The sequence below is a fragment of the Melampsora larici-populina genome, assembly GCF_000204055.1.
Source record: "Melampsora larici-populina 98AG31 unplaced genomic scaffold MELLAscaffold_70, whole genome shotgun sequence".
Lineage (NCBI taxonomy): Eukaryota > Fungi > Basidiomycota > Pucciniomycetes > Pucciniales > Melampsoraceae > Melampsora > Melampsora laricis-populina.
In genome coordinates this window covers 44577-72490 of record NW_006768834.1, presented here as the reverse complement: position 1 = coordinate 72490, position 27914 = coordinate 44577, and the positions used below count along the sequence as shown (strand labels likewise).

At 43.3% G+C, this 27914-nt stretch overlaps 5 protein-coding genes across 5 annotated transcripts; 2 read left to right on the top strand and 3 right to left on the bottom strand.

Moving 5' to 3' along the window:
* Positions 1–12152: 12152 nt before the first annotated feature.
* MELLADRAFT_112729 (uncharacterized protein) lies at positions 12153–14492 on the bottom strand (the record flags this gene model as incomplete). The annotated part of the gene is made up of 5 exons (XM_007417269.1): positions 12153–12496; positions 12615–12854; positions 12973–13257; positions 13323–14063; positions 14459–14492. The coding sequence occupies 5 exons, from the start codon at positions 14490–14492 to the stop codon at positions 12153–12155; spliced, it is 1644 nt and encodes a 547-aa protein (XP_007417331.1).
* Positions 14493–15466: 974 nt separating this feature from the next.
* MELLADRAFT_50702 (uncharacterized protein) lies at positions 15467–18926 on the bottom strand (the record flags this gene model as incomplete). Its single annotated transcript, XM_007417230.1, has 6 exons — positions 15467–16135; positions 16214–16426; positions 16549–16866; positions 17699–17932; positions 18015–18341; positions 18642–18926. 6 exons carry the CDS (start codon positions 18924–18926, stop codon positions 15716–15718), a joined length of 1797 nt encoding a protein of 598 aa, XP_007417292.1.
* A 1291-nt stretch (positions 18927–20217) lies between these two features.
* MELLADRAFT_68600 (uncharacterized protein) lies at positions 20218–20967 on the top strand (the record flags this gene model as incomplete). Its single annotated transcript, XM_007417236.1, has 1 exon — positions 20218–20967. One exon carries the CDS (start codon positions 20218–20220, stop codon positions 20965–20967), a length of 750 nt encoding a protein of 249 aa, XP_007417298.1.
* Positions 20968–21724: 757 nt separating this feature from the next.
* On the bottom strand, positions 21725–23340 carry MELLADRAFT_68599 (uncharacterized protein; the record flags this gene model as incomplete). The annotated part of the gene is made up of 7 exons (XM_007417235.1): positions 21725–21804; positions 21906–22015; positions 22092–22186; positions 22268–22813; positions 22891–22985; positions 23071–23195; positions 23273–23340. 7 exons carry the CDS (start codon positions 23338–23340, stop codon positions 21725–21727), a joined length of 1119 nt encoding a protein of 372 aa, XP_007417297.1.
* Positions 23341–24758: 1418 nt separating this feature from the next.
* On the top strand, positions 24759–26893 carry MELLADRAFT_45741 (uncharacterized protein; the record flags this gene model as incomplete). The annotated part of the gene is made up of 9 exons (XM_007417229.1): positions 24759–25035; positions 25108–25146; positions 25226–25308; positions 25374–25453; positions 25530–25832; positions 25900–25954; positions 26020–26111; positions 26238–26503; positions 26585–26893. The coding sequence occupies 9 exons, from the start codon at positions 24977–24979 to the stop codon at positions 26604–26606; spliced, it is 999 nt and encodes a 332-aa protein (XP_007417291.1).
* Positions 26894–27914: the final 1021 nt, after the last annotated feature.

Sequence of the window (27914 nt, the reverse complement as noted above, 5' to 3'; positions counted from 1 at the left end):
TAACTGATTACCAAACTAATTTCTTCCAATCAATGACAAGCTGATGTAGCATCTAGAAACAAGTCGAGTGAAGGTGGATCTCACAAGTCGGCCTCAAATGGATCTCACAAGTCTGACTCCTCTGACAACTCGGGTATGGAGGAAATCAAGGTTGAAACACAAGCTGCTGCACAAAAGAAGAAGACTCCTGTATGTCTCATATTGCATTTTTATCACTTGACAATATCTTTCAATTCTAATCAATCGATTTGATTTTAATCTTTCAATTCTAATCAATCAATTTGATTTTACTCATTCAATTCTAATCAATCAATTTGATTTTACTCATTCCAATCTATTGATCAATTATTTTACTCATTCTAATCAATCGATCAATTCGATTTTACTCATTCTAATCGATCGATCGATTCAATTATCATCAATCAATTCAAATCAATATCATCAATCAATTCAAATCAATTCATCATTCAAATCAATTCAAATCAATTCAAATCAATTCATCATTCAATTCAAATCAATTCATCATTATTCAATTCATCATCAATCAATTCATCATTATTCAATTCAAATCAATCAATTCATCATCAATCAATTCATCATTATTCAATTCAAATCAATCAATTATCACCACACAGAAGAAGCGCAAGTCTGGACTCAACAGTCTCACCGCGGCCGAACGTGAACTCGACACCAGTAGTGATGATGACGAGACACCAGCGAGAAGATTCATACGCAACAAATGTAGTCCGGTTCCATCAGGATCTATTGCGAGTGCCAAACAATCACGTGTATCTGGGCCAAAACTAGTAGCTGAATCGATTAATTCAGCCATTGATCGAGTAGCAGGATTAGAAGAGAAACACGATAGTGATAAGGTCACCATCGCCAAAATTAAATTGGAACAACATCCAATGCGACAAGAAGCAATGAGTATCTTTAATAAAGGATGTGGCAAACAATTAAAACCTCAACATATCATCAAAGTAGCTAATGAATTAAAAAAAGACGACAGTGCTTCTTTTTTCTTTCACATGGATAAAGCTTATAGGTGGGATTGGTTGAAGAGTGAAGCTGGAATATTAGCAGAGTATCAAGAGGTAGATAAATAATTATGTATCTATTTTTTTATCTCATTTTCTATTCTTATCTTGTCTCTCAAATCTCAAAGAAATATTTTGTATCTCAGACTCAGACCTCAAACAAAAAATAAAACATGTATACTACAGTAGTTAAACAGTGAGATCTTTCTTTCAATAATGATAGATACAATTCTGCTGTGAATGATGATAATAATAAATTTTGCTTTTGATGATAATAATAAATGCTGCCTTTAATGATAATAATAGATACAGTGAGATAGCAGTCTTGAATTGATAAATACAAATGTACAATAATATTTCTAGGCTTGCCTACAAGCCACAGGTGCATGCATATAATCGTAAAACATCCTTTCTGCGAGCGCATCTCTTTGTTCAGTTGCTTGAGTACGTGCAGCAGTATTTGGCTCAACCCAGTCAGGGTTCAAATTATCACCATCTAATCTTGTTTCTAACCGTTCCTTCAACATGTACTCCTTGTAGAACTCATCTTCGCCGGACTCGATTCGGATGAGGTTATGTAGTACACAACACGCCATTACAATCATAATTTGTATCTTGTATGGATATGAAGGCATTTGAGCTAATATAGGAAACCGCATTTTAGACACGCCAAAGATCCGTTCAATTATGATTCGAAGAGCTGACACTACACAAAATGTCATCTTTACCGGGCGGTAAAGAAAACTACTGACATAGAAAAGTCCTGAGGCAACAGGAAGAGAGCTAAAAATCTGAAAAAATATGCACCTTGTTCCTAGATGTTGGGGCGTCATGATGAGTATTTTTTTGTATTTTACACACAGATATTGGTTAATGTACTAACAATAAAGGCTGAGAATCATCAAAAACCCACCTGTAACAATACCTGAAATTTGGCCCTTGACTTTGAAGACAGGATTTTGGAATCTTCAAACATCAATAACTTTTGCAGTTCTGGGTCAAATCACTCGATTTGAAGTGCATTAAAAAGGTGAGCCTTTCCTCTACATTTTTCATTGAGACATCACATCTGTAGCTGGTCTAAAAAAGATCCTACAGAGCAATTCATGCAGAACTGTTTGAACATATGTCGAGTGTTTAAATGACTAGATAGCACCTTACTAACATTATGAAGTGTGAAGGAGAATAGTTCAGCTTTCGAATGAACCAAAAATCGAGTTATTTGGAGCAGAATTGCAAAAGTTATTGAAGTTTTTAGACCACAAAATATTGTCTTCATACTCATGACCCAAATTTTAGGTATTGTTACATGTGAGTTTTTGATGATTTTCAGCGTTTATTGTTAGTACATAAACCAATATCTGCGTGTAAAATACAAAAAAATACTCATCATGACGCCCCAACATCTAGGAACAAGGTGCATATTTTTTCAGATTTTTAGCTCTCTTCCTGTTGCCTCAGGACTTTTCTATGTCAGTAGTTTTCTTTACCGCCCGGTAAAGATGACATTTTGTGTAGTGTGAGTGACGATGATTATAAAGCTCCTTTGCCGTTTGTGGTGTTAGACCTGAATGTCTCCACTCCTTGAGGTGGTATCGAAACGAACGATAAGGTGCAAGGAAGCCTGGTACATTGGCGTATCCAGCGTCGGCAAGATAGAAGCGGTCTGGATTGAAATCAACAGATGAAAAATCAATGATCTACAAAAGAACATCTAAGAACATCTTGAGGGAGAAAACTTTTGACTTACCATTGGGTACTTCAAATCTACCTTCCTCAGGAGCTCGACAAAGGACACGGGCATCCGCTTGTGATCCTTCTAAGCCGGCGTAGACAAACGTAAACAACATATTAAAGGAGCACCCCGCAAGGACGTTTTGAGAGAGATCTCCCTTTTGATTTTGATGGGCTGGCTGACAGTCAGGAGGAACAATACAAGGAATGTGGGTGCCATCTATAGCACCCACACACTTCTCAAAGTACGGGTAAAAGTCAGGGTTGTTTCGTATTTCTTTTGAACAAGGTTCATTTCCAGTAGGTTGTACTATATAAATGGATTCGAGGGAAGCAATAGCCTTGCATACATCATTGAAATATTTGCTAATCGTGTGACCGGAACGTTGGAAGCGTTCACCAGCTACTCGATTTGAACCGGAATTGCCGATGATATAAAGAAATATCATGACTTGCTCCTCTACAGTGACACTTCTCTTGCAACAAATAATAATTTTACCTTCAAGGGCTTTGATTAAGCCCTTGAAAGCAAGCTTTTCCATACGACAGAGCTCTCAAAATCGAACATCGCTACCGTTCAAGATTTCTTGAGTGTACTGATTTCCACGTAGTTTGGAAGTTCTACATGGGGTCTTTGGGGCCATGATTGAATCTAGGTAGTCTTTCCCAGCTTTGATGATGTATTTCAAAAGCTTAATTGGGCGTCGAGAGGCTTCAAAAGACGCATCAGAGTCCGACTCCGAAGAGGATGACATGATGGGGACTGTAGTTTGGATTGATATGTATGTAGAGCACCTGATGTAGAGGTCAACAAGCCGAGAATGGCCAAGTTGAGAAGAGAAAGGATGAGTTGAGAATGATTGAGATGAGTGGAGAATGATTGAGATGAAATTGAGATCGATCGAGATGGTCAACAAAGCGAAAATCGATTTCCGATGGTCAACAAGTCGGAAATTGATTTTCGGTGGTAAACAAACCAAACGCATTTGTCTCTCTCTTTTTGATTGTTTCTCTCTTTTTTCACAAAACGCGAGTTTCAGCGATTTTCAATGCTTTTCAAAAAAAAAGGCTTTTCTACGTGTAGAAAAGCCCTGTCCCTGAATGCGATTTCAAGAAATCACGCTTAAGTTACCGGGCTCTTAATTTACTGTACTGTGAAATCTGTACTGGAAAATTTACTGAAATTTTACTGTAACAATAGTGGATGCTCTGAGTACCGTTTATAATTTCTTATCCTTCCGATCTTTTGAGAGAAATTTGAGACTTGTAAATCAAAAATATGATTTGCTGGAGATATATAAGAAAACACAAGCAAAAAAGCTCTTGCTACCAGTGTAACAGGGACAAATTGTACTCATGTTAAGTACTTGGGTTTGTTTAAACAAGCTTGATGGGGAACAAGAAAAAAAAGGAAAAATAATAAGATTTTATGATTGTATGTTGATGAAAAAAGGCACTTACACTGCAGAAATAATGTATTTCTCCAAGGTGAAAAATTATTACATTTAATGTACAAAATGATTAAAAGTGCATTAAGTCTGCATTAAGTCTGCATAATTCTGCATTAATTCTGCATTATTAGTCATTTTGTGCATTAACTTTGATTATTTTTCACCTCGGAGGAATACATTATCTTTGCAGTGTTAGGAGCATCAATGGTGAGCTGAGGTGCAATACATAGTCAATACCGGAACCGCTCCGCATGAAAAAGTGGTTGCGGAGCGATAGCGGAGCGGTCCCGGGGTCCCGGCGGTCCGCTATTTTCCCGCCATAAAGAGCGGGGCTTGCGCTCCGCTCATGGGCAGGTTGAAATTTTATAGCGCAGCGTCCGCTCCGCATTTTGACGGCCGGGGCCGAGTTTCCTGCGGTATAGAGCGCAGGAAACCCAGTAACCCTCTACCCACACCGCCACTCAATACCACCTCGATTTGATATACCACCTTCCCATTTCGGCAATACCACCGTGACCGCCAGTTTGACGACGCCACCGATACTCCTTGACACGATGGAACAAGACCCCTGGCCAGATTTTTCCATCCGGCTGGCTTGTGGTTCACATTTTCGACTGGCTTTATTCGTGATATTAAGGTGAGTGTATCGATCACCCTAACATCTTCATCACTCCACACGGTCTCCTATCTTATAAAAGACCTTTCTTAATATTTCCTTTTCCCCTTTTCGCTACCTTTTCAGAATGGGTCTCACTAAAAAATTATCGCAAAGCTCATCACAAAGCCTTATTGTTCCGGGTAGTTCATCAACTCAACAACTCCGGCCACCAAGTCCTTCTCGCAAACAAAAAGGATTCATTGTTCCACCTCGAGATTCCCGAGCAGCTGTCACTCTGTCGTTTCCAGACAAAGATGATCCTGATGCTGGACCACTTTCTCGTTGGTCCGCATCGCCTCGACCACCAAATCCTATTGCAAAAAAACACAAAGCAGCACCTAAAGCAAAGCCGACTGCAAAGGGAAAGGTCAGTTGTTTTCTTATTGTCTCTCTCCTTTTCTGATATCTGCCGACATAGCTGACTGTGACTTGATTTTCGATTTCTTACCCTCCTTAGACGCTTTCTTCGAGTAGCAAACGTGTTCAATCTCGATTACCTGCAGGAAGCCAAAGTAGCGCTGGTACATCTACCAAGAGATCTAAAGAGAATGTATGTGCATCTTATCATATACATAGTCAAACTATAAAGTTTATTTATTCTTGCCTTATCTGATGTAGGATTATGAAGTACCTACGGGTATGGATATGGACCAGGACTCTGAAGTTGAGTTTGTTGGGATCGAAGAAAGGGAACTGGGGTACAATGAAAAACGATCTGCTGATGTGGAGTATCTTTGCGAGTACTACGAACCACCTAAGCCAACTCCAAAAGTAAGTGATTGACTTTTGTAATGTTCTTTTTCATTTTCTTTTCGATTATTGTTCTTTTCTATTATCGCGATTATTGTGTATACTGATCAGTGTGATATCTCTTCTTATGTAGGGGCGATCCTTCAGGTGTAAATTTTGTAGGAATACTTACAAAACTGGACCTACTACTTATTGGAGCTTATGGTGTCATCAAGATGGAAGCGAATCACATCCGGTTTGTACGCAAAGACACAAAGCAATAGCTGCCGGTATGATACTCCCTGTCGCCTACAAAGAAAAGCAAGAAGCCGAGAAGAAGGAGCAAAAGTCCACCTTAACAACTTATTTTGGTGGACCCAAGTTCACAGTCGACCTATTAAACACGATCTTAGTGCTGTGGATTGTACGACACGCACTCCCCTGGGCTCGATTTGAGGATGCTGCACTCCGTGCAGCTTTTGATGCAAGCAACCGAGGCGCTGTTGTTCGATCATCGACGTGGGCTGCCCAACAGTCTGTAGACCTTTTTGCCGGTCTGCACCACAAGGCAATTAACACATTAAAAGTAAGTACATAGTATTATCATTCTTTCCACCATTGTTTGAGTGCTAACAATCATTTACTTTTCTTTTCATATTGGTAGGAAAACGAAGGTAAGTTTTGTCTGATCCATGATGTTTGGACAACCAAAGGGAATCGTTATGCGTTTGTTGGAGCAACAGCCAACTATATTGACGAAAACTGGGAGTATAAATCTACTCATCTTACCCTCAAGATGGTCGCTTGGCGCCATTTTGGGGCTCTCTTGGCTAGGCCTATTGGCAAATTCTTGATTCGACATGGCCTACATAAGAAGATGAGTAAAATTTATTACAGTCCTTCATTTTCATTTTCTTTTGTATTAACCTTTTGGTTCTCTTTCATTTTTTATTTCTTATATTTTATTTTTTTCCCTTCCTCACATGCTGGCGCAGACTACTGACAGCGGAGGAAACAATTCTACAATGGCCGTCGAGATGCAAACTATGTTTGCATCGGCTGCAAGTCCTGTCATTTGGGACAACTCAACTCATCATGTGCGATGTTACGCACACAAGTTGAATCTTGTGGTGGGACACGGTCTCAAAAAGCTTGGTCAGAATATTTCTAAGGCAAAACCATCAACTCCTCACAATATTCCCCTCCCGGTGCCTGGAATTGAGGTCAACGACGGGGAGGATCCTCTGGAGTATCACGATTCAGATGTTTCTGAAGGTTCGGATGGCTTACCTGACCAACCTGATGGTATCAATGACGAGGATGGCAATGATGAAGGTGGTGAAGCTGATGCTGGTAAGAAGCAGGATGCTGTTGCTGTGGCTCTCGCAAAGGTATGGTACAAATTGAATATCTTGACTTGTAATTGAAGATGCTGACAATCTTGTTGTTGTCTTTTGCACATAGATCGATACTGTTTCAGGACAAATTGCCAGTAGCGCCGCCCGACGCGAGGACTTCAAGGTACGCGCTCAGCGGATGGGTTACAAGGGTCGGATGCTTCGACGTCCTTGCAAGACTCGTTGGAACAGTCATTATGAAAGTCGGAAGGTTGCCTGTGAGGCACAGGAAGTACGTGTATTTTACTTACTTTTCCTACTTCATTATGTTTTTAATTATCTCTTCATTCCTCATCATGTCTTTTGACTTGTCAGGTCATTAACTCAATGCTGGCTGCCGATCGTAAGGCCCAATTTTTCAAAGGAGTTACAATTTCGCCATCGGAATGGCACGCTGTGGAGTTGGTCAACAAAGTCTTGAAGGTATGTTTTCCACTGCTCTTTTGTTCATCTCATTCTTCCGTTCATGATCAGCTTACTGATCATGATCTTGCGTTCTGGAAGACATTCGTGGATGCAAGCGCTCGAGTTGAGGGCAATGGTCCAACAGGATGCATCCTCTTGGCCAAATACTGTCGCGTCATCAACGAGCTTCAGCAACACAAGGCCGAAAACACAAACTTTCCAAGTCTGAACGAAGCAATTGACACAATGATACAATGGCTTACTGAATATCAATGCGAGGCTGCCAACTCCGACGCCATATCTCTCGCCACCATGCTCAATCCTCGATTCCAAGGCAAATTCTTCAATCTGCACTATCCAGACTTTGAAGCTGCAGCCCGTGTTGTCTTAGACACTGCGTACGAGAAACTCTTGGCGGAAAGCGAAGAGCTCCAGCCTACACCACCAACTCAAGAAATCAGCAAGAATGTGGAGCCTGACGAGTTCGATGTGTTTGGAGGCTCAACCGGTGATCAAGGTGATGTTGCATCTTCGGAACTGGACGACTATCTTCAAGGAAGATACCGAATGGATCCAGACCAAACCCCCCTCCAATGGTGGGAGGTAATTTTTCTTCTCTTTCATATACATGGCCTCATCACCTAATTTCTGACTGTGCTTTGTCTTTGCTCACAGGCCCATCATCAACATTTCCCAGTACTTGCAAGACTGGCCCGCGACTACCTCTCTATATTGGCCACTTCCTGTGCATGCGAGCGGACCTTTTCCGCTGCTGCCGATGTATGTACCCCGTCACGAGGTAGCATGCTTCCCAAGACGATGGAGCGCCTGGTGGGATCTCAGGCGTGGTTGAAAGAAGGGATCATACCTGACGGCCCTTTTGAAGCTTCTGCAAAAGCTCTTCAAGAATACATACAAAGATCAACTAAGAAAAAACGCTAGATGTTCTCAATTTAAATCAAATTTTTCCTTGGAAGTTTTGTTTTCCAGTTTCCTTTTCTCATTTCTTTTTTTTCTTCTTGTCTGTTCTCTCTTTTCTCTTACTTAGCCCGGCCCTATAGGCTCAACCAAGTACACATTGATTCAAAATACAATTTTTTTTCTTTTTCTGCCCTTCAAAATCGCTATAAAGCGAAGAGCGGAGCGATTTAGAGCGTAGAAATTGCTCCGCTCTTGAATGAGATTTTTTTGCCCAAAAAAAGCAATAGCGGAGCGATCCTTTCGGGGCGGAGGCTCCGCTCCGCTGCCTCAAAGGGCCAAAATTGAGAGCGGAGCGGAGCGATTCCGGTATTGACATAGTGATACGGGTACTGCTATGAATTGGCGTACATAAGTAGGTTTTATGATTGCATACACAAGTGAAATGAATTCAAGATATAAACCAGAAGGTGAATCTGTTAAATTATAGTTTCATTCCTGTAACAAATCACATTTCATATGTTGGAGTAAATCATGATTGGGTCAAAACCAATGACGGTTATGGAGTCAAAAGTATTGACTGTGTGTAGCGTTGACAGAAAGGAGTGTAGCAAGGAGGATTCAAATTGAAACATATTCAATCAGTGTCAAGGTACAAGGTTAGGTGGAAGAAATGTTAGAATGTCTTGACAAAATGGGATTTATGAACTAGGTGTGATGAGGAAGATATAGAGGGTCTCGCCGGATTGGGATTGTAGTTGAGTTAAACTGAATAAGGATGTGGACATGATGTTTAAATCCCAAAATTATCTTTGTGACATTTTCTCTTATAATCTTGCCTCTCTTCACATTTAGAACTTTTTCCCTCATCAAGGAAAAAGATTCTAAACGTGAGTTATCAATTAAACTTTTTCTTTTATCAAAATACTAAGAATTCTACTGAACCACCTTACTATGATTATTTGTTTTCCTTTATCATCTCTATCATCTCTTTCACTTCAAAATTCTCTCTCATTTAGTTCAGTTTCATAATCCTCCCTGTTCCCTTCCAGGTTTGTCGAGTTTAGCACTCGTCCGTTTTAGTTGCCTCAGCGTGTCTTGTCAACACGGGCTGATAGTTTTGTTAAACCTTTTTAAAGGTGTGTTGTATGTTGCTGTAGCTTCTCATTTTCCCTCATCAAGGAAAAAGATTCTAAACTTCAGTTTCATAATCCTCCCTGTTCCCTTCCAGGTTTGTCGAGTTTAGCACTCGTCCGTTTTAGTTGCCTCAGCGTGTCTTGTCAACACGGGCTGATAGTTTTGTTAAACCTTTTTAAAGGTTTGTCGAGTTTAGCACTCGTCCGTTTTAGTTGCCTCAGCGTGTCTTGTCAACACGGGCTGATAGTTTTGTTAAACCTTTTTAAAGGTGTGTTGTATGTTGCTGTAGCTTCTCATTTTCCCTCATCAAGGAAAAAGATTCTAAACTTCAGTTTCATAATCCTCCCTGTTCCCTTCCAGGTTTGTTGAGTTTAGCACTTGTCCGTTTTAGTTGCCTCAGCGTGTCTTGTCAACACGGGCTGATAGTTTTGTTAAACCTTTTTAAAGGTTTGTCGAGTTTAGCACTTGTCCGTTTTAGTTGCCTCAGCGTGTCTTGTCAACACGGGCTGATAGTTTTGTTAAACCTTTTTAAAGGTTTGTCGAGTTTAGCACTCGTTTCTGTCCTAGGTTCACAGCGTCAAGCGTGAACACCTCATTTTCTTACATCATAAGGTTGAAACTTTACTGTATAGTTATTGTTTCATATTGCATTTGCTATCATTAACATGTGTAGTGCCTGTTATGTTGTTATATTGAAAACTCATTGTCATCATGTCTGACCTATGTGCCACTAAGAAAAATGATGTTAAACGTCAAAGAGCAGCAGAGATCAAGTCCACCTTCTTTAGCCAAGATATTCTAATTCTTCTTGGGTGAAAGGTGAGTTAACTCATATTTTTAGAATTTGATGGTTAGTGAGGTGCTGTTTCTGAACTACATCATTTGCTGCTTTGACATATTGTACTAGCATGTATAAAAAGTAAGATTTGAAATGATAGCAATGAGGTAAACAGTCATCTTGTAGCTTGGAAACACTACATGTGGTGATAGTTCCCTCCTTTTATCTGAAAATTTTTACACACACAAGTAGTTATCTACACCACAAACCGTTGTAAATGGTTGACCAACCAGGGCCAGCAAATGGTTCTCCAACCAAGAAGGCTTGAGCCTGGGATAATGGCTGGGTCAGGGTACAATGATGCTAAGCCTAGCTTGTATGACAAGATGGCTGAGAGTCTTGAAAAGGGATTAATCAACTACCTCTGTGCTCTAACTTAACAAGTCCCTCTCAGACAAACAAGTAGTCAAAAGAGGGTCTTAGACCTTATACCACCTCTTTGGCGTATGAGCCGGAAGCGTTTGGCTGGGGACTGATTCAACACTTCATATCTTTGTATCCTGAAAACAAATGTCCTTGGACCAAAGAAAAGAGCTGTGCGCCCACTTAAATCTGCCCATTGAGTCTTCAGGCATCTGACTTCTTATGGGGAAAAGAGGGTCAAAAACACCAGTTTTTTCAAAGACTTGTCCATGAATTCAATAGTCAAATTAGATGGCTTATTCAGTCTTATGGATCTCCAACCTGTAATAGTCAGTTACATTTTCTAAGTCTTGTAAAATCCCTGCATTGATCCTTTTGCTTATCTCAAAGCTGACTGATCAAAACATGTACAGACATGTACCCAAGTATTTGGAGCAGTATATGTATAAGATTAAGCACACAGGTATCTGATCTTCTTTGTGTTATGATCCATATTGAGAATCTCATAGTATAAGACTATCTACATATGTTTTTATACTGAGTTATCTATAAAGATATTTAATTATTTAATTGTTATTGTTCCTCTTCTAGTCATGACATCATAATCAATTATCTTATGATGTTGTCTCTTTTGCTTCCTTCTTCATTCCATTTCTTGTACCAAGGATGTACGAGATTCTACTCATATAAGAATGAATGTTTTCTCTGCTATGTTTTCCTTTTTCTTCATCCATTCTTATCTATTGTTTTTCTCGTACCATCAGGTACTTTATCTTTACTTGACTCGTGTTCTTCATACGTTGCTGAGAACACTTCGTGCTTCATAAAGGTTTGTTTATTATACTAATGTTCCTACTAAAGTGATCCATTCTTATCTATTGTTTTTCTCGTACCATCAGGTACTTTATCTTTACTTGACTCGTGTTCTTCATACGTTGCTGAGAACACTTTGTGCTTCATAAAGGTACTTTATCTTTACTTGACTCGTGTTCTTCATACGTTGCTGAGAACACTTTGTGCTTCATAAAGCTCTCATCCTTATATTATCCAGTTCTCCATGCCATAAAAAGTAGATGCTATACTCCTAACTTAGCAATCTATCTCATCATAAGTAACACCCTTGAATTCTACCTCTTGCCTCTCAGCAAGCCATTCAAGTCCTTACACCTTACAATCTGATACTCCATGGAAGCTCCTCATTCACTAAAATCAAATGGCACTATGGGATGTTTCAATGAAGCACTGTCCAATCAATTTTTTCCTTTCCTTCTTTTCTCCCATATTTTGGCGGGCTAGCTTATCATGCAATGGTACCTTCAATTACTCCATCTGAGAAACAGTGTGTATTTACAATTATCACAATTTCAAAACAATTGTCAATGACGAATATGGATTTTTCAAACCAGCAGATTAAATCCCAATGAAATATAGACACCAAACATTTATACAGCCTCATCCTCTCAGGGATGTCTCAAAAACAGTCTATGCAGATTCACATGGCAGACAAGGTGTAGTAGATCCATCACCATTTCCTTGACTAGATTCCGGGGTGGCTTCAACTGTTGAGTAAGAATAAGAATGCTCATAGGTGGAAACACTTTCTTTACTTGGACCAAATGCAGTTTCACTTGCAGATATCTGAGATCCAGGAGTGCCTGAAATTTTTGAGCTTTGATCTGAATCTTGATCACCAGTGGCATGTTCCATATCACTTTTAGTCTTGTTAACTGGTTTTCTCCCAGCTCCATGTGGCTTGGCCTTTGATTCTACATCAGGACCAGATGGTGTTTGCTTGATTGGCTGTAAATCTCCATCTCCAAATTGAGCTTCACCAGAAACATTGGTATGATTAGTCAGAAGACCACCAAATCTGAAAGGACCGTGAAATCCATTGTGATACACATGTTGTAAAATTGGAAACCACAAATTTGGAATGGGACTCACTTGAGATTTTACCACCTGGACCATTAGAGATCTCAGCTCCACTAGGCTTTTGGTCTTCTGGCATTTCATACTCTTCTGGGCTCTCCATCAAGTCCCCAGAGCCTGGTCCCTTTTTGTTCACAATGACTTTGGTTGTCTTGCCTGGTTTGCCTGCGGCTCTGTGTGGTTTAGACTTTGTCTCTACATCAGGACCAGAGGGTGTTTGATTGATTGGCTGTAAATCTGCACCTCCAAATAGAGCTTCACCAGAAACATTGGTATGATTAGTCAGAAGACCACCAAATCTGGAAGGACCGTGAAATCCATTGTGATACACATGTTGTAAAATTGGAAACCAAAAATCTGGAATTGGACTCACTTGAGATTTTACCACCTGGACCCTTAGTCTTAGAGATCTCAGCTCCACTAGGCTTTTGGTCTTCTGGCATTTCATACTCTTCTGGGCTCTCCATCAAGTCCCCAGAGCCTGGTCCCTTTTTGTTCACAATGATTTTGGTTGTCTTGCCTGGTTTGCCTGCGGCTCTGTGTGGTTTAGACTTTGTCTCTACATCAGGACCAGAGGGTGTTTGATTGATTGGCTGTAAATCTGCACCTCCAAATAGAGCTTCACCAGAAATTTCAGAGTTATAGAAAACCAGAAGGACTGTGAAATCCATTGTGATACACATGTTGTAAAATTGGAAACCACAAATTTGGAATGGGACTCACTTGAGATTTTACCACCTGGACCCTTAGAGATCTCAGCTCCACTAGGCTTTTGGTCTTCTGGCATTTCATACTCTTCTGGGCTCTCCACCAAGTCCCCAGAGCCTGGTCGCTTTTTGTTCACAGTGACTTTGGTTGTCTTGCCCGGTTTGCCTGCGGCTCTGTGTGGTTTAGACTTTGTCTCTACGTCAGGACCAGCTTGTGGTTTTTTGATATCTTGAAAGTCTCCACCTCCAGAATGAGGTCCACTATTGTTATTGCTATCTGGCATTCCAAAGTCCTCAGGGGAGTCCCCAGAGCCTACAAAGCCTGGTGGGCCCACCATTATTGGGCCACCAATATTTCCCATACCTGCACCTATACTACTGCCCATATCCGTGTCTGTATCTATACCCATACCACTACCCATCACTCCACCCATACCTCCACCCGGCTGTGGTCTCCCTTTACCCGTTTCGGCTCCAGGTCTTATGCCTGCGCCAAAGCCTTTTGACTTGCAGAAATCACAGTCGCCACGGCCAAGACTACCACCGTGACCGTGACCGTGACCGTGACCGTGACCATGTCGTCCATGTTTTCCATGTCGTCCATGTCCATGACTGCCACCACCAAAGTGTGAGGGTTTTCCCCCACCCATTCCTGCCCCCGGTCTCATGCCTGCTCCGAAGCCTTTCAATTTCGAGGGGCCGCAGTTGCCATGGCCGAGACCACCGCCATGACCATGTCCACCGCCATGACCCTTACCTTCAAATTACATACCGTGCATGGCACATCAGCTTTTGCACAAGCCCAGATTCTTGATCTAAGATGAAAATTCTTACCATGTTTACCGAATGTTCTTCGTCTGAGGCGTTTTGTATCGATTGACATACCCCACTCACTCGACCGGGTAAGAAGTGCTGATTCAGATCTAATGAACGAGGCAAATGAACATGTAAACACAATTCAAAAAGTCATCAAGACTAGGTTAGAGCTGGGTGAAAATCGTAGTAGCAGAGAAGCCAGAATTTTTTGGTCATACCGGGTGGCGAGGTCTTCTTTTGACAATGCTTTCATGTCTCCGATAATGATACCTATTCAATTCGTGTTACGATCAGCTGACTAGCTACCCCTGGGTTTTGTTTATTTACGACACTTACCAAATAAACATAATGATTTAAAGATGATCAACATCGTACGATAATTTGTAATGGTGGAAAAGTCACAGGGATAATTTGTAATGGTGGAAAAGTCACAGGCGTTTGAAGTTTTGGAATGTCCTTAGGTAGTGATAGGACGATTTGGGCACACTGCGGTCTTTTATGAGGATCGTCTCAAGACCACTTATAACAAACCTTCACCACGTGAATTCCTTAGGAGGCCCATCGCCTCTAAACTTCATAATGAATCCAAGATGCTCACAACGCCTGATTGATCCGTCTGATTGGTCAGAGGTGCATCATTCCGAGAAACTTTGCAATCCCGTTGATGTGGGAATAGATTAACGATTGTGCTCTCACAATAAGTTGCAAACTTGTTTAACCACAGGTCCCTCGATGCTCGATACCTGCCATCTAAAGAGTTGAATGCACACTTCATGCTCGCAGAGCACACGTCATTCGGATATGAGGTTGTAATCAATGACCTGAAACGGTTGACAGCGGAGTCGCCCTTACAAGCTGGTTGCCGCGTTGCGACGCAACCAACTTCAGAGGAGAAGTGGCAGTTCGTATAATCAAGTCGATCACACCGGTGATCACCTTCGGTCGATGTCAAGATTCCACATGGGGGGATTTGTAACGCATCAAGATCCTGACCAATTGAAGTCGACCATGCAAAAGATGTACTTACCCATGAATTGTGACTTATTCATCGACCTCCAACTCGCCGTGAAAGTCATCCGGAGACGTCCAAAGGTGCATTTGGCCCGATACATGAGCGGCATATGGAACTTGTTATGCTGCATCTCTTGTTTACTGGGTATAACGAGCATATGTAGCTGTCCGATGATTTGGAGAACTAACTCGTTGCAACGACTCCAGTTTACACTCCTTGTCATTTCCTTTTTCGTCACGCTTTCCAAGTTCTTATCAACATACTAGGAAATTATCTCGGTCAGTTCTCTTGCCATTGGCATTGTACTCTTTGGTTGGAGAGTATTGGATCTTGATGTGACCTCCACTTAAATGGTTCGATTTCCTTCACATATGTTCTGCCCTGTCTAGGTGTCTCCGGAGGCCAGAGTTTAACATAACGATGATATCTAGTAAGGCACAAGAGTATTTTGGAAGTATTAAGAAGAAATGTTTCACAGCTTGATATCTTGTAGTATCTGCAAGTTGGTATAAGTCTGATCAAAAAGTAGAGAATATACCACCATAGTGAAAACACAAGATGTCGGGTGACACCTACAATCATCAGACTCCATCCTGTGCATCATATTCTGATGAATTAAAAATATCCCAAATCTTTTTGCACAGACTGGGTGTAATCCGCCGGAACTCGGACTCATTTGCATCTTGGATCCAACTCCATTCCTGTACCTGGGTTGATGAAGAAATCCGATGTTCCTTATAGGCATCCCAAAATGTCCTGGGAGATTCCCAGCGCTTAACAAGGCTATCTACCTTTTCAGCACTCATTCCACTGATGCAAAAAGCCATACGCGCCCAGATCTGACGAACATTCAGATTGGCTGACTTGTCGTTGAGTTTCTCAAAGGAGGGGTAGGATGATACCCAGTAATGACTGGGGTGTGATTTGCGAAGAGTGCTCAAGGTTGAAAGATATGAAGCTCTGTCGATCTTATCATCTGGAATCACCCAAAGATCGAGGTTCTGGACGTCATGAGAGTAGAGAATGAATGCTCCGTTAGACATTTCAAGCAGTCCTAAAATATAGTTGAGTAGGCTTACTTGATGAACTTCAAAGATCACGCGACTTCGCATGATCAGATATCTCACGGACGCCCTCCAGTCATCTGTCAATTCCAAGTGACAATCATTCAATACCATGACTTCCGCTTTTGCCGTCTGTATCATCTGTCCGAATTTAACTTGATTGGCTTTTTGATTATAGTTCTCAACGAGATAGATGATGTCTTTCAATCCCGACTTTTTCAAGCGTGCCTATAGGAGCGAGGAGAACAAACGAGTTTACGGTGTCAGGCAACCAGGTCCTTGCATCAAGATTCCAAGGCATATCTATAAGACGAGTACGGTCGTTTGGTGAGATCAAAACGATCAAGTACCTTTTGCTCGTGATAGCGATCATCGTGAATGCTGGTACAGAGATCATCAAGTCGCTTGCGTTCGACTATACTATCCAGAACCACCTCTTCTCCAGTCACTTTGTGAACAGCAATCCAGAGAGCATCTCCAACAGGAAGTACGCGTTGCTCTACCACGATTGCAGCCTCCTTTCTATTTGCCAGCTTTAGAGCCTCCGCTTGACATAGGTCGAAGAAAGCTGACCGGTCGTCAGTGGACTTCAATTCTCGATGATCCAGTAGCAGGCGAATGTCATACGTCCCAGCTTGCCACTCTTGAGGGTTTATTCGATCGAAAAACTGAGATCGAGTTGAACTCGATCCGGATGGATCTAACTCCCGCAGTAACGTACGTTAGAAAAGGGGATCGGAAGAGTTGTATATACATGCAAAAACCACTTGCCTGGGGCAGTAGCGCCCGCTGGAGATGATGAAAAATCGATAGCGCTGGGAAGCCGGAACAACGGCTGGACACATGAGTCAGTCGCCCGAAGTCTTGCTTCGGCTGCTTGGGCCATCTTTTCAAAGCGAGATACAGGAGGTTGGGGCGCAACACGAGTTGCCAGCGCAGGACAAGTTGCAGTGTCCATATGTGATGTATTCACCCTAGGTAAAACACTGGCGCTGGTCGATGGATATGACTTCGGGACCTCCGATGCCGCTTTCGATATCGGTAAGCCTGGACATGTCGGAACCGCTTTACTGCTGAACATCCAACCGATTCTGGTGGGTGGGCGCAAGTTCGGTTCAGCGATGAAATCCTCGATAATTGCGTTGCGTTTGAACTGGTGTGAGGATTGGCTTTGCGGAAATTCCACTTTATACAGGGTATCAAAAGTCTTCGCATCCATCTTGGTGTCTGCTTCACCGCGTGACCGAACATGACGAGATTCTTTCGATTGATCAACACAAGGAGAATATTCAGTAAAACTGGTCGTTATATATGCATACAGATTTATAACATTCACATAAGGTAATAGCCCTTACCCGGATCAAGATAAGTGAAGCTGAATCGTGCGTCATTTGGATCGGACCCAGCATTCGAGCAACTTATCCCACTTCCGACACGCGCTGGAGGTGCAGAACGGCTTTGAGGAGTGGCACGATCCAAATTCTGGCTAGCTGGACCTACTGATTCGACTTGCGACTTTCTATTTTGACAACTCCCGGCCATAGATTGGCTCGAAGTATGCGGTGAAAGAGGTGCACGTTGTGGACCAATGGGTAAAGTCTCCTCATTGATCTCAAGCTGAGGAAGTGCTGCTTGTCGAGCTACCGCACGTGCCAGGGTTAGGCCTTGCCGTGTTAGAGTCCACTTGGCTGGCCGTCCATTGAGACCGAGTACCAAGCCTTCCTCCTTCAATTTCTTCCTGGAACGTCACAATGAGATAGGTTTCAGCGCTTCAAGTTGACAAGGAGTTATCAGACGAGGGCAACGAGTACAACACTGACATATTCGACCAGGCTGTAAAATTACCGCTATTGCCAGCCCCTCCTCCTCTAGCTGCTGGTATTGTATAGCTTGAATCACAAAATTCTTGAGCGGTCTGAATGATTTCTTCCTTGGTAAGATCATTTGAAGGGAAAGCGTCATCATGAGCAAAATACAAAGCAATAAGAATCCCCCACCCGCCTGTCCGGGACCCAGGTATGTATTCTTTTCTAGTCCGTGATTTGGATCGGGGATTGGCATCGGACAATCGATTGCGAGCAGCGGAGTTAGTAGAGCAACTCGCTAAAGGGTTTTCATCTTCTGAATCATCATCCAAAGCCATCTCCTCAGCAGTTAGCGCGTATGGGTTGCTCCGGCGGCCTAGTGCGGCTGCCGTTCGTTTGGCGGATGGAAATCGATTGCGAGTAGCGGATTTAGTAGAACAACTCGGTAGAGGGTTATCATCTTCTGAATCATCATCCAAAGCCATCTCTTCAGCAGTCAGCGCGTATGGGTTGCTCCGGCGGCCTGGTGCGGCTGCCGTTCGTTTGGCGGATGGAGCAGGGGCTCCATTTGATATCGCGCGTTTTTGGCGGCCTGCATTTGCTCGGGGAGCTGATCAAGATAGGATCAGCGCGAGGACGAAGCAAAAATGAGAATGATGATTTGTTCGCTCACGTGTAGCCGGGAATTCCAGGTTGTTTTCTTCGCAATAGTCTCGCAAACGTGAAGCAATGATGGCTACAGTCTTAGGTCCAACACCTTTCAGTGCCAATGCCTCTGAAGGGTGTACGAGCTTGATATGATGTGCCCCAATCGCCCTAGCAGCTCCCTTATATGAATCAGCCTCCCTTCGTCCATTGGCGACAGCATCGTTCGCCGCTTTTTGAACCCAACTCGCCCACAGAGAATTGACTGTCTGAGGCATGTCGCTGATCCAGCTCGGTCGATGATTGAAGTTCGGTCAGAGGGTCAAGCTGCGATGTCGGATAAGTCTCTGTGATCCCAAGATTTAATTCGAATTACAGGTGAGGGACTCGAGTGGAGGCGTCAGACTGATATGTATGTAGAGTCAAGCGGAAAACTTTTGAGCTTGTTGGTTTCTCAAAAGCTGAGCTGATGGATTTGAGCTTCCCATTATCCGAGATTGTGAGGTGTCGCGGATCGGATATGTTTCACACCCGCGTCCTTTTCGGCTCGAAATTCCCTCCTTCCAGCAGTAGTTCAAGATCACAGGAAGCGCTACTTGATAACAACAACTACTCCATTTGAACACTTGAAAACCCTATTTGACCATCAGAAGCCCTTTGACATCTCATAGCACTGTCTATTGCTGCACGCGCAAAATTTCCTGCGGCAAGCATATGGAGGCAATTGGCAATTTGGAAGGTGCTCTTCAAAGTCTTGATGAACTGATTCGTCGTAAGTGACGTGGCTCGCAGGCACATCGAGATCCGTGATTGATTCTTGTCAGTACTATCAGTTGAGGTTGATGAAAAATGGCTGCCACCAGAATTGGATCAGCGCAGACGAGCAACGAAGCACACCGTGCGTTTCATACGAATTAGAAATGTTCTTACTCGGCACAAGAAGCAAGAAAGCTCACGTTTTCTGAAGCTCCTCCTGAGTGCACGAGATATTCGAGCTGTGAAGGTAGCGGACAGCTGGGCAATCTAATGAAGTCAATCGCCCCGAGTCCCCTGGAACAGTCTGATGGCACGAATGTGATTGCTGGATCATTGCGTTTCGTATTTTCGAAATCTCACTGAGGAGTGATAAAATCCAAAGTTTAACAATTTCCGATAAGCTGCAGAGCGAAACCCTTGAAACCACGGACATTGGTCAAGAGTCTCTTACGACAACTGGTTGGCTAGACGAACTGCTTCATGTCCGGGACTTGTCTGCGCATGTACTAATTCTCATATCCATCCGCCCATCGGAATCGGAGGTAGAGGAGATCTGGCCATATTATAGTACAAATTGTGGAATCTTGGATGGGGTTTCCAGAATCCTCAGCCTTCACTGCATTCAACCGATTAAATTTTGTATCTTCTTTTATTCGAAGTCCTGCTCTGAAGCGAACTTCTTAGTGTTCTGCGATAAGTGCAAGCTAACGGCACGTAATCTTCTTCACTCCCCTTGATTTTTTTCCTGTGAAGATATTAAGCCTGACAAAAAACTATCAATGTTGTCATGATGTCTATAGAGGAGCACTAGCTATGGCAATTCGCGTTTACGATGAGTTCACCACACCACCACCCCGCCATAGACCCAAGCGTCTTCCCATTCGATGTGCAGGTAGAGGTCATAAATTGATATGGGACGCCGTCGCCCCCCGTCGCTCTCTCGGCACTCTAAACCAACGGGCAGGGACCTCTCGTAATCATCTGCAATCTAATCCGAAGTTGGAGCACATCGATTTTGATTGTTCTCCTCTGCAAGACTATGGACTGACCCGCCACGCGTCCCAGTTAAAACGTAAAGGAAGACTAGCTGAATTCGAGTCACTGCCGAGCCCATTGCGTTCATTCGAATCAATGTCCCTGGAAGACGGTCCTTTTTGGACATCCACTCCTCTGAAGCCAGCGATAACTCGCGGCAAGAGATCACCCCTCCGACCAGATTGCGATATCGGCTCTCCCCAGATGGGGCGAAATGACAAGAGAAGAAGACTAGATAGCCCAGGTAAAGACTCAGCTGGGTATCAAACATCATCGAAAATCAGATTCAACTACCCTAGTCAATTACATCAGAAGGACAAAGCCAAACCCATGGGTGATCGTTTTTCGGAGATGAGAGCATCCCTTATGAAGCCTGTTGTGTTCGACCTGAATCGACGGCCAAACCACGGCAGGGCGCCCAAGCGAGAGTTCATGGAAATCTGCGGCACAAACAAACCTTTGCTTTCAGGAAAGCCCACGTCTTTCGAGACCCCATTCGGGGCTAATGCGCGATGTCTGCGGATATGAGCACAATGATGACATCGCGACAGTGTCAGCTGAGAAATCATTGGGGTACTTGTTTTTCGAGTTTCTTCGAACTTGCGTCTGTCGTCTACTTTGGTCGTCAACATAGGTCAACATACTTCTCATCAGATCCCTTAACACAATGAAAGGAAAGACTTTAGGAGAGGATTGAAGTGTATAAGTTTATGGTCATCCAATGGATTCATAAAATTGGGGGAAAAGGGTAATAAATGATAGCAATGTTCAAGAAGCGCGTCATATGCATTAACATTATTAGCTTATCATTGTTCTATCAATGCACCTCTCATCAGTCACGAAATTAAATCTTCCCAGCACAAATAATTATATGATCTCTTCAATGCTTATGCAACCCTATGTTGAAATGGCGTCAAATGCTTCTGAACGTTCAACATATCGCAATCTGAGTATAGTGTATATACGTAGCTGCTTGCCATGACAATCTTGTGCAAGGAGAAACTTTACCAGCCTACTCCATGATGGGTAGTCGGACGTCCTTTGAGGCTTAGATGTATGTCAGGCATATCCGTTCTCCTTTGCCGAGAGTCTGCAAGCCCCAAATCAAGTCTAGTCCAATCTGAGTCGGTTAGACACCAACTAGCTAACTGCGCGAGTCTAGGTGGATATATTGAGAAACTATAAGCCAAAGCCCTGAAGTTTCTCATCTTCAACTACTCGGTAGGTACTCGTTCACGCGCAAATTACAAGTAAAACCATGGTCAATTGTGAGAACTACTCAGAGTCACAAATCCCAATTGGACAATGAAATGTTTTGCTTTTCGGGACCAATGCTTTCATACCTTGCGAGTAGTTCTTTAATCACTGGAGGTTGTCGATAGGGAGCAGTACAGAAACTCGATTAACTCAGAATACAACTCATGTAAAGCAAGGTATCATATGTCAGGATATGGGTTCCAACTGACCTTCCTTTTGCTCTGAGGTGAGGAACATGGTTAAAGTTTTCAATCTTGAAACACCGTTTAATCCTTCTATTAACCTTGCTGCTTGCGCCAAGTCTGGTTGAGTCCCCGATCTGAGTCCCATCGTAGCCAGAAAATCGGCTCAGCCCCAACGTTGCTGAAAATACAAGTGGAGTAGAAAATACGCACCTCTGTGGTACCTCAAACGCTTCGATCATCTGATCAAGGAAGTTTGGTTCCAAATGCTCACCGAAGATAGTAGGTAAATGTGCGGCGTGTATGCCCTATACCACAAGAAAATGTTACAATATCAGTGAATGATGTTTCTCGAATGATCCCAGGAAGTTCATAGCCGACAAACGAACTTTGAGAATACACCAGCGAGCATCAGGCCGAGCGGACATTCCCCACTGGCGCTCTAGTTCAGAAAATGAGTAAACGGGCGATGAAGGGGGGAACGCTGTCTGTGATGTCGTTCTGATGTCATCCCGTACCATCGGTAAGCTAGTCTTGGTTGCCTTCGGAGAAGAGCTCGCAGTGAATGAAACATTGGCATCGTCTCGCTTTGTAAAAGAGTACCCTCCATTTTCTTTCTTCTTTCGGATATCTTTGAGGGTACTGAAAGAATTCAGTGTAGATGTCGGTGTTTCAGAAGCCTTTTCAGACTTTTTTGAGGGGTCAAACCGCCTGGTAGACACCTCACGAATCAGATTCAGCCCGGGCGAATCTCCATTTAGGATTTGAGTCGATTGACCGAGGAGAGCTGAAGTTTGTGAGATTGAAGATGTAGATGGTTCGTCAAGGGATGTAGATGTGACTGAGATGGGGGGACAACTTGACGAAGAGCTAAGCGAAGATGGCGTAGGATTGGATGAGGGACCCACAACTTTACCTCGACTTGAAGGGTCTGGCTAATGCGACATGATGCGTTGCCGATTTTCATCAGCTTGCGAAGGTTATAGTGAGAGATATCATCCCACAATCTTACATCTGTGGCTGTGGGTTCAAGTTGGGACTTTACGAATGCTAGTTCGGTTGCGATACTTGCATTGGATGGCTCAATCGTATAAGCAGCCTCGAAATCTGGTTACCGAAACGGAGGAAGTTGGCCATGGTTAGTCAAGATATGAATAATGATGTTTGCGTCCTGACATTCAGCGCCTCTCACCTTGTTTTGCCTCTGCCCACCTCTTCATGCCTTTCCTTGCAAGACCACGGCGAAAGTGAGCTTTACAATTGGGAGTAGGCAGTAAATTCAATGATCGAGAGCCATCCTGTTCTGCCAATTTCCATCTGGAGTGTCCCGACCAAGTGGTCAATTTAGGTGCACAGGCATATTTCGTCGGCTTAGGAAACCAAGGTTGACATACTGCTCCAGCTTCAAACGAGCCATAGCTCTATTACACGGCAACACATGATCTGAAGGATCCGACTTCATCGCGGCTGTGTAGTGTTCGATGGCAAGTTCATATTTCGCGCTTTTAAAGGCGGCATTTCCCTATTGACCGATTCATTTGACCAAGCCGCGTGCCAAATGGTTCAGGAGTAAGCCTAATAGCTTCGCGAGCGAAGGCGTGAAAATCGGATTTTAACCAACCTGGTCTTTCCACATTGAAGCGGACGTCTTGGGCTGGGGTGACATCGATGTGTGATTTGATGTGCAGGAAGCGAAACGAGAGTGATCTGGTCTGATCTGGCATGTGACCGTCAGTGTGATGGAATTTGGAAAGAAGCGCTGCACGTAAAATCGTGGAGTCAAACATGGACCCGCCTATACCCATAACGACCAAGCACCAGCTCTCCTCCGTCGGGAACACCCGGCCTTCGGGAGATTACTGGCACTACTGCCAGTGCCAGGTACTTACCCCTTTCCCCAAGATTTCACCCCTCCGTGAAATCCCTCCAAATCAATTGCACAACAACTTCACTCGCACCACATGCGCCCTGAAACCCCCATCACATAAGAGCTGGTTGAAGGCTCTCGGGAGAAGTATAGCCAGGACGATTCCCCCTCACCACCATCATCTATCTTGACTAATACACCAGTTGCTCCCAGCATTCTCGCACTGGTCTTTTGAAAAAAAACTGAAGCAAACAGTAAACTCAAGTACGAGATCACTCAAAACCAGATGAAAAATCAAAATCTTATGGAATCAAATTGATCAAAACTCAGGTACATCATCAATTTTATCAGAAAGTAATATAAAATTAAAATGTGGTAGGATTATTATCAAGCTTGGTAGACATATGTAATAGACCAAGATTAATCGGTCAAAAGACTATAATTGTTTCTTCCGGTGGCGAGTAGGCATACATAATAGATATCCGTGTGCGCAATGAAGTTGAGCACCATGAGCCCCAGCTTTGTAAAGGACCTTAGCTCCGTATGCCCAGCGATCAACCAGGTCACGAGAAAAAAAAGGGCAACACATAACTCAGTTGAAATCCTCGTCTCAGAAGGCAAATCAAAGATAGCTAACCTTGATCTCTTCTACAGTGAGCACCCGCCTTCAAGAAAGTCACACCAAAGTTGTCGGGACAGTGGTCTCCAAAGATGAGACTGGGTCTTCAGTGCGACAATTGCGAGCGGAGCGAACATAGCGGGTATGAGCATGACTTGTCAGTCTTGGTTAGTGATGGGTAGACTCGATTTTGTTGGATGAATAGGCTTGGTGCGGTATTGGTGAAATGTGATATTGTTTATCACCACATGTGTAGTGGGTATGTCATGTGAGTGGACACCATACGAGATTCAACGCGGGAAAGGTTTTGGAAGCCATACTTTCATGGGCTTTGAGTGACTGGCACTGCCAGTGCCAGTGCCAGCAGCCGGCTGCCAGCAATCTCCCAGAGGCCGCTACTTCCGCCTCCGTCAAACACAAGTCCAAGTCTCAGGACCGGTTTTTACATCTTATCCTCGAATTGACGTCATAGGCATACAATCAGTTATATATCGTTCACTTCGACAAGCTGTTCATGACCCCACACATTTGATCAAACCGTCACCTACCGTCTCACCCCCCTCCACATAGAAAACTGTCCAAATCCTGACTCTTGAAGTTAACACAGCAGTTATGCTCACAGACAGAGGAATGGCGAGTACGCAGAAAACGAGGATACCTTTGATCATGGGGTACGTTGAATGTCACATCATTTAGCTGATCAACACTCAATCTGTTGGTACCTATTTCATCGCTCTCTCAAGGACTATGACAATCGGGAATGAGGGCGCGTTTGGCTCAAGGTCAGGTCGCTCAGAATCACTCTAAGCCCCTCGCACCCTGACAACGCTTCGTCTGGTATCGATATTCACACTTTGGCAGGATACATGACTTGGGTACGGCTCAAAAAGTCATTGATGTGTTCAGGTCGCATGGGCATACTGAGTTAGACACAGCAAGACTCTGTGAGCTTACCAATTCAACTTCGTCCCATGTACTGGTTCTCACCGCTCAACCTGTCCTATGATAGATGGCGATGGGACCACCGAAGAGATGCTTTCCAAGTTAGATTGTTCGGGGTTGTCGATCGATTCCAAATGCTTCCCAGTGGTATGTCTACGCGTGTACTATGATATACAAATTGTTCGATCCCTCATCTTATCGTTACCATGTTTCCATCGACCAGAAACCGGGTGATCACAAGCCAGACCGCCTCAGAGCGACTCTGGATAAGAGTTTGGATGCCCTCAATGTGCCAAAGCTTCGCGTGTTTTATTTACACGCCCCAGATCGATCAGTTCCATTCGAGGAGACATTAAAAGCTTGCGACGCACTGTACCGACAGGGAAAGTTTACAGAGCTCGGCCTCAGTAATTTTGCTGCGTGGGAAGTAGCCATTATATGGGGAATTTGCGACAAGAATGGCTATGTCAAGCCAACGATTTATCAAGGTATGTATAATGCCATTACCAGGTCCATCGAAACCGAGGTGAGGTTTTTTCTTTTTTTATCCTGCAGTCACATCACGGAGTCTGACCTCGAATGGCTCGACCCAGCTTTTTCCTTGCTGTCGATCTTTGGGAATCCGTTTGGTTCTCTATAATCCGCTAGGTTGGTCCTGATGAGCTCTAACTGTAATTTCAGTCTGTACAAACTTTATCGAATTCCTTTGCCAGCTGGGGGCTTTTTCGCCGGGAAGATCACGAAGCCTGATGATCAGATTGAACCGGGTGGCCGTTTCGATCCCAGCCATAGACAAGGCGTGATGGTATGTTCAAAACAGATGATTCCCTATACTCAAAGTCATGATTCCTTCACCGCTTTTGACAGAATCTCGTTTTCTGTCGACAGCCAAGCGCTGATATGATCCTTACGGGCGGCTCCTCTTTTGTAGTATCGCGAACGATACTTTCGTGACAGTTATTTCAAGGCATTGGAGATTCTCAAAGCTTCACTGAAAGGTTATCCTGACACAACTTTGGTGTCAGTGGCAGCTCGATGGCTACAACATCATTCTGCGCTGAAGCCCGAGGATGGCATCATCTTTGGCGCGTCTTCAGTTGATCAAATTGAGATGAACTGCACCAAATCGGAAGAAGGCCCACTTCCGGAAGACATTCTTGCGGCGGTGGATCTATCCTGGGAAATTGTCAAATCTGAGTTGAGCTAAGCCTGAAACCTGTGGACACCCAGGAGAATTCCCAGTACTGACATCTAATGACTGTTGCCTAACTTTTTAAGATGCCCATCATACTGGAGATGAGATGTCACCTGCATGTTTGTATGTGATTGTAGGGTGGTCGTTCTTCCAGAATTTGTACACCAAATCGCTCGCTTGGCGAGATGAAAAATTCTCGGACTCAATCTATCTTAAAATTATTGTAGCTCCTTCACCATTACCAGTGCTTAACCTAAGTAGGAAACCACATGTTGAACCAGATAATGACGGATTGGGATGAAGATGAGGTTAGCAATAGGGGTCCTCAAGTTGAGAAAAATCGTGTTTGAATTACACTTGGACCGTGTTTGAATTGTTAATTTATTTCATTGAATTCGACCAGTGGCTCGGAGCCTCTGTGGACAGGTAACAATCAGAGGTCTACGCTGAAACAAACAGAAGGCCCAAGACAAGAAAATTTTCCTTAAGCCATGATATCAACAAACATTGGATATGTGGTAGCCTTTATAAACTCTGCCTGTATGCTCACATCCAATCTTTATCTTGTCTCTCTTTTCTGTTTTCTCGTTGTTCTCATTATCAATTATCACCACCAAAAAAACAGTGATTAGGTGAATAGTGCTGACACAAAGATTTGACTCTGTCTTTCAAGGGCAGATGGGCTGTGCTCATGGTGAGGATGAAAATGGAAATTGCCTATTGAAACGGACAAATTGTGATTTCGTCTCACAGATGGAGAGATGGAGGAAACTGCCTTGTCTCAACCCATTATCCAAGTCCTGCTCAGTCTCCAGACTTGTGATTTTTGTTTTCATGTTGGTGTCTGAGGATGTGTTCCATGCACAAAACAAACATGCCCCATGCACAAAACAAACAGAACACACGTGCGTCCTTGCTCAGATATTGAACAGGTATGCTTGCTCAGATAGCTGTTCAATTTACACTTGGACTGTGTTCAAATCTTCTGAACTTGAGGACCCCTATTGTTCTAATCTTGTCATTGCAGCTCATCAACATCATATCATATCATATGATTGCAAACATTGTATTCTAAAATAATGCTATTGAAGGACCCTGCCAAAAAGGTGTCCGCAACCTATCCTGATATATGGGAATCAATAACCTTAGCGCAGCTGACCAGCTTTGCAACGATGTCGGCAGATTTTCTGAAAAGGATCAAAGGTTTCTTACAACCCTCACCTGTATTGTGCACAATAGAAGTCCTTGGAGAGAGCCTTGATTTGACACAACCTCTCAACAAGACCAATGACTGAATATCTTCAAACTTAACAAAGTCCCCCGTTTCTCTGAGGCTGTACAGGCCAGCTCAAACGAGGGACTTACACGCAAAGTCCCAAATTTGGCGTGAGATCTGTCGGGGAATTTCGACAA